The sequence below is a fragment of the Tribolium madens genome, unplaced genomic scaffold (assembly GCF_015345945.1).
Source record: "Tribolium madens isolate multiple individuals breed KSU strain unplaced genomic scaffold, Tmad_KSU_1.1 Scaffold_19;HRSCAF=116;Tcas5.2_LG9, whole genome shotgun sequence".
NCBI classification, from domain to species: domain Eukaryota; kingdom Metazoa; phylum Arthropoda; class Insecta; order Coleoptera; family Tenebrionidae; genus Tribolium; species Tribolium madens.
In genome coordinates this window covers 15,171,282-15,182,274 of record NW_025400983.1, presented here as the reverse complement: position 1 = coordinate 15,182,274, position 10,993 = coordinate 15,171,282, and the positions used below count along the sequence as shown (strand labels likewise).

At 31.1% G+C, this 10,993-nt stretch overlaps 1 protein-coding gene and 1 long non-coding RNA gene across 4 annotated transcripts; both read left to right on the top strand.

Annotated features, from left to right (window-relative positions):
* Positions 1-4,359: 4,359 nt before the first annotated feature.
* Positions 4,360-8,891, top strand: LOC123013862 (transcription factor HES-1-B-like). Of its 2 annotated transcripts, none has more exons than XM_044412714.1 (4): positions 4,360-4,750; positions 7,401-7,506; positions 7,558-7,653; positions 7,703-8,891. In XM_044412714.1, exons 2-4 carry the CDS (start codon positions 7,429-7,431, stop codon positions 8,702-8,704), a joined length of 1,176 nt encoding a protein of 391 aa, XP_044268649.1. In that variant the 5' UTR covers positions 4,360-4,750; positions 7,401-7,428; the 3' UTR covers positions 8,705-8,891. The 2 variants fall into 2 exon arrangements, with proteins under 2 accessions (XP_044268649.1, XP_044268656.1); XM_044412721.1 differs by lacking the exon at positions 4,360-4,750 and adding an exon at positions 6,341-6,457.
* A 220-nt stretch (positions 8,892-9,111) lies between these two features.
* Positions 9,112-10,319, top strand: LOC123012631. 2 transcript variants are annotated; one of them, XR_006413227.1, is made up of 3 exons: positions 9,205-9,220; positions 9,296-9,442; positions 9,537-10,319. It is a non-coding gene; the product is annotated as an uncharacterized LOC123012631 (long non-coding RNA). The 2 variants fall into 2 exon arrangements; XR_006413226.1 differs by having other exon boundaries at positions 9,112-9,442.
* The last annotated feature ends 674 nt before the right edge of the window (positions 10,320-10,993 follow it).

The following is a 10,993-nucleotide window of genomic DNA, read 5'->3' as shown; positions in this document are numbered from 1 at the left end:
ATAATAATAATAATAATAATAATAATAATAATAATAATAATAATAATAATAATAATAATAATAATAATAATAATAATAATAATAATAATAATAATGAACAACCTTCCAATTTCTACTCGTCGGTTTTATCACTAAAATAGTGCAAAATCCAAAAATTTGTAGATTGAGTCACTTTGAGCCACATAGGTAACTGGAGCTTTGAAGTAGAATTAAAGCAGGTAATATTTTTTTTTAATCTTTTGTATGTTAGCTTTAGTTGGCTGTATAAAAAAGTTTTTGTATTTATGAATATTTCTTTGTTAGTTTCAGGTTTGTACAAAAAATAAACAGTTGTTTACTTGACCTCAAAAATATACAGGTATCTCACAAATGTCGGACCAACCGATCTCATAGGCCAAAGTCATTTAGAAAAACTATACAGTTACAGTCACAAAGTTATAAAAGAATACAGTGGGACTTTGATTATCCGAATCCATAATACTCCGACCCTCCTCTCAGTCCTCTCCCTATGATAATCGGCAGTCGGCACTACTTATCGTTCTAATAATCTAACCATAAACTGGATACTCGACTCTGATAATCCGAACTTTCCCACAAAATGTCGATATCGTGTTTCAAAAGAAATGTGATGATTATGTCTACAACTCTACATATTTTATTTTATTTCAGTCTTAGTCAGTTTATTAAATAGTTCTCAAGCTATCTTTATATGTAATTACATAATGGCTAAAAAAAGAAAATACACAATTTGAATACTTTCCAAAAGACATACATTTTGAATTTTTTAGATTGGAAAAGCAACTATTTCCATATTCTAAATTCTAAATTTTAGATTATACAAGGTGTTTTAAAATCATTATATTCCCGTTAACCACTAATTAGTTTCATACTAAATTAATATAGGTACTTACTATATTTTAAAACAACTAGTATAAGTACATACAATTTTAAGTTTGATTTTTGTGAAACATTATTGTGTATAACAATAAACAATTTATTCAAAAAACATTATCGACGTTGAACTGTAACTGGAAAGGTTCGAATAATTTTAAACATCTGTATTATACTATAATAGGTATGAGTCATTCTCCAATTTTTTGGAATTCTGTTTATCAAACCGCTCATAAGATATAAATTTTTGGACAAAATATAATATTTTTTTCTCTTATGGGTACTAATAATATTGTTTATTCTTCAATACTATCAAAATTTACGGTTTTTCTCCTATGTAAGGAAGTCTTGACAACTGTTTGGCATTTCTCAATACAAAACGTCAGTTTGTTTTAACAGATTTAAAGCAATTTTAGCCTTTGTTGAGTCTAATTCGAACAATAAAATGTTGTATTCAACTCGTCTTCGTGTTCAGTTCATTTATTTCACCTCGTGGATGATAAACCACTTTTTAACACTCGTGGTTTAAAAATCCACTCGTAAAATAAAGCGTTCGATTTCCACTCAAACTAGTCGAATAAATAACTAGGTATTATTCCTTAGATACATGTAGATGTAGTACAACTTTATTCTCGAAATAGTTACTATGGTACTATCGTTTGATTTAGTTTTTTTTTATCTTACTCGATATACCTAGTACAACAAAACTTTTTTCTATGGGACTCTTGAGTCTTAAACAACACTTTACGACTCAGCATCTATGTTTTAGATTGAATAGTCTGCAGAAAACAACATTTTAGATACGATGCGTCAATAAAGGGTCTCGCCACTGCTTTCAGCAGCAAGCCGCCACTCGCGACGTTACACACGTAATTTGTTAAATACACTCAAAAATATGCAATAATTACATTTTACACATTTCATTTTACTACTTTTAAATAATTCACAACCGTTTGTTATCGAATTTTTATCGTTTTAGTTGTTTTTTATTTCAAGACAAAGTTACATGACCTTTAATGTCAAATTAAGAAATCAGCAACTAAATAACATTTCAATTTTTTTATTGAAAAACATTATAAATGTATCTCTAAAATTAAACGTTGTATTATACATGTTAAAAAATTGGCATCATCTGCTCGTCATTCCTTTCTGAAACTCGTGTTACGCACGCGTTTCAGAAAGACTTCACTCACTGATAATAAACAACTTTTCTTTACTTGTATAATAAACTATATTATTCACAATCATAAAGTAATAATCAATTTATCTTACATGTAAAAATTTGGAAAGAATAATATTTCTACTTCATTTAACAATTAATATTGATATGAAATATTAGGTTCAGGTTAGGAAGTGGTCACTTTCTGATTAGTTAACATGTAATATGGCACTTCAGGTTGAGAAATGACCACTTCCCAAGTTGAACTGCCATATGTCATGTTTTTCAAAATTTGATAAATTTTTAATGTTTCTCTTTTCTAAGAAGGATGATTGTGAATGTAATAGAAGTAATAATTAAAAGTAAAAAAAAGTAAAAATTATTTAACGATATTACTATAAAATTTTCAATTTCAAAAATAGATCCTCATAAAAACATAATTAAATATTCCATTATTTGGTCATTACCGGGCTGAGCTTAAAATTTTTGAAATAGGCAAAACATTTTTTACAAGAACAAATTAATGAAAATCAATCAGACCATTTTCAAAAACGACGATTTATTTTTAAAACTTAAAAATCTCAGTGATTTCTTTAGAAAATTTTCTAGTTATTTTTTGTAAAAAGTAATAAAAAAAATTGGAAAATTTTAATGCAAAAATTGAAATTAATCATTATATAATTTATTAAAAATTTATAGGTGATTTTTCAAAAATTCATATAATACACTGACCGGCATAATTATCCCATCACTTAAATTTTAAGATTTAATAGTTAAAGGGTTCTGAAAATAGATCTAAAATTAATGATATAGGATTATCGAATAACTTAATCGACTATAGATTTTTCAAAAAAAATTGGTGTAGGTTCATTGTTTACTGATTAAATGTCAAATTATCAAAATCACCGCTAATTTCGGAGAGACAATAATAAAAAAGTGAGCTTTTTTCCAGGCTCGAGGAGGCAATAGTAGGTATTAATGGTTGCCTCCGAATGTAAAAAAGCTTATCTAAGCTAAAAGAAATTCGCTTTTTTGTTTCTTTTGACAATCATTAAATCAAGGGCGTCGTTGCATTTTTTTAGAAAGGGGCAACTTCATCGCAGTTTAAAAATACAAAGAAATGTTATACAAAATAGGAACATAAAACCATATTTTTTCTAACGGAAATTATAAATGAAACCATAAGACAGGTATCTCTAAAAGTATGAAAGTATGAAGTATGAAAGTGTAAAAGTTAAAAAAATATATAAAAATTATAAAAGTTAAGCATAAAATAATACAAATCAGTAAATAACATGAACTAATAAATACAAAGAATAATCAAAACATAAAATAAAAACTCTTTCAAAATACATTCAAAAAAACAATAATCAATAGAAATAAAAAAATTGAAGAATGAAAAGTTTTAAATTTCGTTTTTCTCCACCAAAATCGTCTATGATAAAAAAAGTTAAAAAATGTTACTAAAAAAACAAGTTGCAAAATGATCGTGGTTTTTACTAGACATGTGCAAAAAACAGCCATTTTGAATCGTGTTTTATACAAGATTTTTTCCAATTTTAAAATATGTGATTTCAATAATTTTCCAAAATCATACTAGGTCGTGGCGTTGCTATGAAAATAGTGTTATTTGTTTTCTTTATGTCACACTTTTTAACACTAGTGATAAAATAATATCATATTTTATAACTAGTGATAAAATTAAACACATTTGCGACAGTAAAATGACATATCACAATGTTTGCTTTTCACGACAAAATTGGAAAAAAAATTGGGGCACATGCCCCACCTTGCCCCCTTCAAACGACGCCCATGCATTAAATTGTAGTTTAATTGAAGTTTAAGTCGTAATTCTATTTTAACTTAACGTTAATTAATTTTTGATTTATTTATTTTTGTAACCATTATTTTAATAAAAATATCACTTTTCTAATGTGATGCGATAAGTTTGTCGGTGAGTGTAGTTTCATAAAAAAGTCAGAGGAAATGGTATACCTACGATACAGCAAATACAAGAAAAAATAATATTGTTCAGACTTGGCGTTTGAAGTTTGAGAACAGTTTGACGTTTGTGTATAAATCATAAATATATTTCCAAGATTATTAAAAAAAGATCCGGTTTTACTCCTGTGAGAAGTTCCGGTGGATAGGTTAAGTAATGAGTGTGAAACAAGTGATGGCAGTTTTTACCACGACCTTACTTAAAAGCCCAATTAACTCTATTGGAAAATATTCAATTTCGTCCCTTTGAAGGGGACAAAAAGTAGCGGCAGAGTCCAGCCAGCAGCAACTTTCTCTCTCTATGGGCATCCGCCACACGTCGGTCCGAGTGCTATTAACAGTTATTTCCCATGTCTGAAAGCACCTCAGCGCGTGGGAACTCCGAGCTTGTGGAGGTATTCTACCCTGGAAGGGTGTCTTCAGCCATGCGGCGCTATGTGGACGGAGTGGGGGCACGAATTCGGTTCATTCCCACGCTCTATCGGAATGTATACCACTGAAACACCGATCATTCTCTATAGTCACCTTAGTGACCTCCCTTCGGGTTGGACTTCGGAAATATTGACAGTCGGAAAGAAGTCACCCTCAAGAAAAATACTAAAGTTTGACAACAATTTTCGTGATCAAAGTGCAGTTTTCTTTAAGATTTTGTTTACTTTTTGGGATTTGTTTATATTTTTTTCTGAAACGAAAGGAAGGGTGAGTTTAGTTTTTGTTGCGCAATAGTTTTAACATACAAAATCTCATTTTGATAGTTTAATTTTTATATAAATTTTGTAACTTTAAAAAAATTAAATAAAATATTTAGATGTGCTTAAATCTGTTTTGAATTTATTTCAAATTTACACATGGTTGGTTAGATGCATTCAACAGGTGTTTTCTCACAATCGTACGATCATGCGGCGTGAAAATGGCTAATAAAGTAATAACTTAACACGGTTCATTGAGGCGTGACAAATTTGATTTAAACATTTTTCAATATCTCATCGTACTATATTTTATTTCATTTCAAAAGACTTATTTATCACTGCAAATAGCGTGCAAAAATTTTAATTCAAATAGATAACACATGTTTTCTTCTTTGTCATAAATATAATAATAATTTTAAATTGAATGTAATTTCTGTCGTCAGGTTGACAACAAATACAAAAATTTATTTGGCAACCTTGAATGTCAAATTCAAAAGTCAATCTTCTATAGGTGATTTGCGCTGAGTCGCCGAATTCAGTGTTGCCAACAGATTTTTTGTTACAATAATTTACAATCTATACATATACGTAATAATATTTTGCGATCAGAATAATAATAATGTGAATAATGACATTTATTCTTCGACACTGTCAAAATTTACGGTTTTTCTCCCGTGTAAGGAAGTTTTGACAACTGTTTGGCATTTCTCAATACGAAACGTCAGATTATTTTTAACATATTTTTAAAGCAAGTTTAAGCCTTATTGAGTCTAATTCGAAGAATAAAATGTTGTATTCAACTCGTTTTAGTGTAAATCGGACGCTTTATTCCACCTCGTGGATGATAAACCACTCGTTACACTTGTGGTTTAATAACCCACTCGGTGAGATAATCCGTCCGATTTACACTCAAACTAGTCGAATAAATAACTAGATATTAATTTGTTATATGATTTGAAAACATATGTCGTACTTACACGTTTGCCTTTTGTACACATCTGACATTGTAAATTATGTTTAATTTCAAATTACTTCTTAAAAACAGTGATTCATGTATTTTATCCTCGCAAAAGAAAAACAAAAAATAAGCAGTAGAAGTAAATGTATAAAATATGAAACAAGAAAGTAAATGACCTTGAAAGTTCGTGTAAATATAAATGTCCCATATAAAAAGTTGTGGTTTTAAAATTTTTAAGATTATTTTAGATGTCATGCGACAGCCGAGGCAAATAAAACACATGAATAATGAAAAATATGTTTAATAACGAGTTGCATTTTTAAATTGTAACTTTGGTCAAAATTTGTGAAAAACTATTTTGGAGGTTACGTTTTTATCATTCCTAACAGTGCACAACTGACAGTTTACATCAGTGGGTCCAGTGTTATCAGATTTCTTGTTTCAATAGTACACACCATAAATCGCAAATAACTAGCCACCATACAAAACCCCGAAACAGGAAAAAATACCGTGTGATCAAAAAAAAAAAATTAGGAGGCGGTGATTAAAGTCCTTCAGATGGCAATCCTGATTTTTGACATCAAATGTCAGTGGAAACTTTGACAAGTTGGCGTTTTATTCATTTTGAGTGAAATAATGTTCATTTTAGAGCAGAATTTTTTTATTGCTGTACAAGGCGAAAACGGTGAATGGTCATTTTCACTTTCAATTTGTGTGGAACATTTCCAGCCCTGATTCCCAGCCAACGCGTTGCCAACTGTAGACTATTAATCTATTTTTTTTTGTGTTGATCGCTCGGTATTTGTAGGTTGAAAAACCAATACTTATAAACAGATACACGTTAGCATTAGGATTGTTTTTAACTCATGTTTGCATTCGAAAAATGATTTGACAACACTGTTTTAATGTTCGCAACCCACGATACATAAAATCGTAATATAATGAACTATTTAAGTGCCAATTTTAGACTCCTTACTGATGATTTTATGTAACGTTATTGACGATTTCAGAAAAAAATATATTTTATTTTAAATAAAAAACTAACTAACAGAAGAACCATTGTCCTACGATATTCTATCAGCTTTCAGTATCGAAGTTTCAACTAAATAAACAACATTTCTTGAGAATCTAGAATAATTTTGAGGTTTTAATAGTTATCTATTATAAGCAGAGAAAGTGGAGCTGTTTGTTTAACCCCGCAAAGTGAGCTGCAGCCTTCGCGTTAATAACAGCGAATTAATGGGACACTCTATTCTGCGAGTGTAATATAACATTTTATTCGATTTTTTGCCTGATAAACGATTCGATTAAAAAAAAAAGTTTTCAAAAAAAAATAATAATAATTTATTATTTATTATTATTAATTAAAATTAATTAATTGGTGACATCTAACAGTGCCACTCATGAAGGCGTTGAAAAATTTAACTCAAATTAACATTTGATATTTTATGTAATCCGGAAATACATTCTCAGGAGTTTTTATGCCACCGGAAATTCGGGAAATTGGTAAAAACAGTTTACTTCTAAGGCCATTGTCACCAACATTAAAAACTAAAATGCACTAGGTTGCTGTTAATGTACTCAAACGAGTTCGTTAATAGCATTGCTAAAAACGCCAAATAGAAATTTAAAATCTTAAAGTTCTAAAGTCAGTAAAATAGTGCTGCTGATTTTTCTAATATTTTTTTTTTATTAATTTCAGACGTACAAATTTGAAGCAGCGTAACAATATGCCCATAAGTGAAGACGAGTACGACATCCGACCTTCACAAGAATCAGTCACAATGTCGAAAGCTGAATTACGAAAAGTATGTGCTTTTAAATTATCCAAACTTAATAATTTACACTTTCTTTTTTAGACTCACAAACCTATAATGGAAAAAAGAAGAAGAGCTAGGATCAATCACTGTTTGAATGAGATAAAAACACTTATTTTGGAAGCAATGAATAAAGACGTAAATATTAACAAAAATTTATCAACAAACACTTAACAACTTTTTGTAGCCGGCAAGACATTCAAAGTTAGAAAAAGCGGATATATTAGAAATGGCCGTGAAGCACCTACAAAACGTCCAACGCCAACAACTCGCCATAGCCATGGCATCAGATCCCTCCGTTTTACGCAAATTCAAATCAGGTTTCAACGAATGTGCTAACGAAATCGACCGATTTGTGGCCCAAGCAGACGGAGTCGACGACGGTCTTAAAGACAGAATGCGATCACACTTAACAAAATGCATCAACGGAATCGAACAATTCGCGCATTTTAACTTCCCTGGCTTTCCAAATCTGCCTTTCGCTTCTTCCTCAAACGTTTTCACGCAAAATCCCAGCAATGAACCTTCTTCAAGTATCGGTGACCAAAACAACAACGCAAGAATCCAGATACCTCAGAGCATCCAATTGATACCAAGCAGACTACCAAGTGGGGAAATCGCGTTACTTTTGCCCAATTCTAGTAACTTACCATTTTTGCAACAAAGAGAACGACCAAGTGCTTTCGTAACTGTAATACCATCATCATCGGCAACTTCTGTTAGCCCTCCTGCTAGCCCAAATCGAGGCTTCCGTCCGGTTCAACCATCCACTTACCACGAGCAGCCTCAAGTGCCTCAAGTGTCTTCGACTTCGATTCCTCCACTGCAAACCATGGAAGTGAAGACTATGAAATTTCCGATTCACAGTTATCCCGACCGAGAGAAGAGGATTATCAGTCCGAAAAAAACCGTCGAGCCCTTGTGCATCATTACTAATCAGTCTGAGCGTTTCAAACAAGCGCAAACGCGAGAAGATGCTGTCGATTTTGAAGAAAACCGCAGTCAGGGGATTAAGAGAAAGTATGCGGAAATGTCTCAAGGTTTGCTGACTGTGGCCGAATATCCGGCTACGAAGATTATTAAAACGGAGACGGCAACTAGTACAACCAGAGAAAGTAGCAGTGAAGCTACTGCGTCCACTTCCAGGGACACGGGGGATGGGAATAGTGATATGTGGAGACCGTGGTAGCAAGGGTTTCTCTGTGATTTAATTCAAAGCTTTAATGTGATGAATGGACGAATTTGGGAGGACAATTATTATCCTAAGTGTGGTTTTAGATATAGCGTTTGACTGAATTTATTGAGATTTTACATGTTAAGTTTTTCTCGATTTTTATGTAAGGTTTAATTTTTTCTGATAAATGCTTAGAAAACACTTTGTTAGAAGTTTTTTTTCAAGTATACTTAAATAGTGAATTACAAGGCAAATTTCGAATTTGAAATTTTTTGTAGCTGTATAACTGGTTGCCTGTAGATGGGTATTATTAAAATATATTTTTAAGTTTAATATAGTTTAATAAAAAAGATGGTAAAACAAATTTAGTTTTGACACAGAAACCTGCCTATCGATGATTTAGGCTTAACAGCTTTAAAAATTGATACCTTTGCATTTTTACAAGGCCATCTGAATCAACAAGCTGCGCTTATAAGGCCGTTTCAATTTTCGATTTTTCCATATAAACTTTGTTTCTGTGACATTTCAGGAGTCAGTACCTTATTTGGCTCCATCTACCGATTTCGATCGCAGTCGATTGAGACTTTTTAGACTTTTTATTTTTAGGTTAAGTKCTTAAATCAATCAATGAATCATCAATTAAAACATGAATGCTATAAAATATCCAAGATCCGAGCTTATTTTAGGTACATTCTGGACTAGCAAAATACTAATAAATTAGAATTGCAAAAAAACATGAAATCATAACACAAGGTAGGTTGAGAACAATTTATAAATTTAATATTTTTCTACAAAGTGGTTTGTTCTGGATTGCACATTTTTTCTTTAATAAATAAATAATTTTCAGGTAATTTCTACCACTTCCATTAATTCAGAACGTAAGCCGTTAGAAACGCCTGCACCGTGTCTCCAAACTCCAGACTCATTTGACAAAAATTACATAATTTCAAGTCTATTTCGATTTGATTATGATCGACAAAGCGATTTAAAAGTAGGTGATACTCATGATTTTGATTTAAAAAATGTTTCAGATGCAATAAGTTCGGAAGAAAAATTTGTCTTACTAGATAAGATTCAAAATTAAAAAAAAAAGTTACAGGAAGCAAATGTAAGATTTCAAATGTTGAATAAGTTGTACGAAAATAAACTTGAAAAACTAAAGAAAATGCAGGAAAACATTGTGAAGTGAAAATTTAGTCAGACGCGAAGGACTTAGAACCAAGGGCTGTGTTTTTTCTTGATCGAATTTATAATTGTTCCCTAAAAAAACAAGATTGCCTGAATTGAACTGTACGTCATTTTATTGCCTGGAGSTACATTTCTCCAAAAGGTTATGAATTTGCGAGAAGAAGACAATGTTTAAAAGCTCCATCCAAATCCAAAGCAACTTTAAACAGATATACATATGGGAAATTCACAAGGGATTTTCTCAAAACAGAAAAATAATAGAGAACTAATTAAAAGAGAATAAAATCAATCTTTGTGTAAAGTGAAGGTGGCAATTTTGAAGGGAAGATGATGACGCGTGCGGCGCACAGGCCAGCGCCCTGCGACAGCGGCAGTGTGTCCGTATCACTCTGACTTTGTTAACGATAATTACCATTTTTCAATAAATTTAGTTTTGGGGAAACAAGCGTATTATTTCACATTTGTATTTTTTATTCGAAGTATTGAAGAAATAATAAAGAGTTATTGTAATTATCTTGTAAATTTGTAAAGATTAAAAATAACTATCTAACCCAAATGTAAATCTTTATTTTTTTAAATAAATAAAATTATATTTTCGTATAAAATGTTATAATTTTTGATGTTTTTCGACTAGTTCTTAGAAAAAATTACAATCAAAAGTAAGCAATTACGCATTGATTATACAACCCATAAAACACAAAAGTAAATTTTAGTATACAAAATTTTTTCATGGTTGCATTAATCGTCCACCGAGGGCGCGCAATAAGGTTCTGTCTTTTTTGTTTTCATGGCCACTATGCAGAAACAGTTATCATGGAGAATGAAACGGCCTTATAAGCGCAGCTTGTTGATTCAGATGGCCTTGCATTTTTACCTACGCTGCCGCCATCTATCGCATCTTAGCAGTAACAGTCATAGTTTTCTTTTACACTGTCATCTCCACAGTAACGTTTTTTTATTTAGTAAATAAATCTTCAATTGTTTTTGTTTTTCGTTGTGTTATTAATACCTAGAAGTTTTTGCAAGTGTTTTTTGAATCTCCGTTTGATCTCTTGTGGTGTCAAATAAGACATTTTAAGAAAATAGTTTGATCCAACCAGAGATAGGAAGTTATTT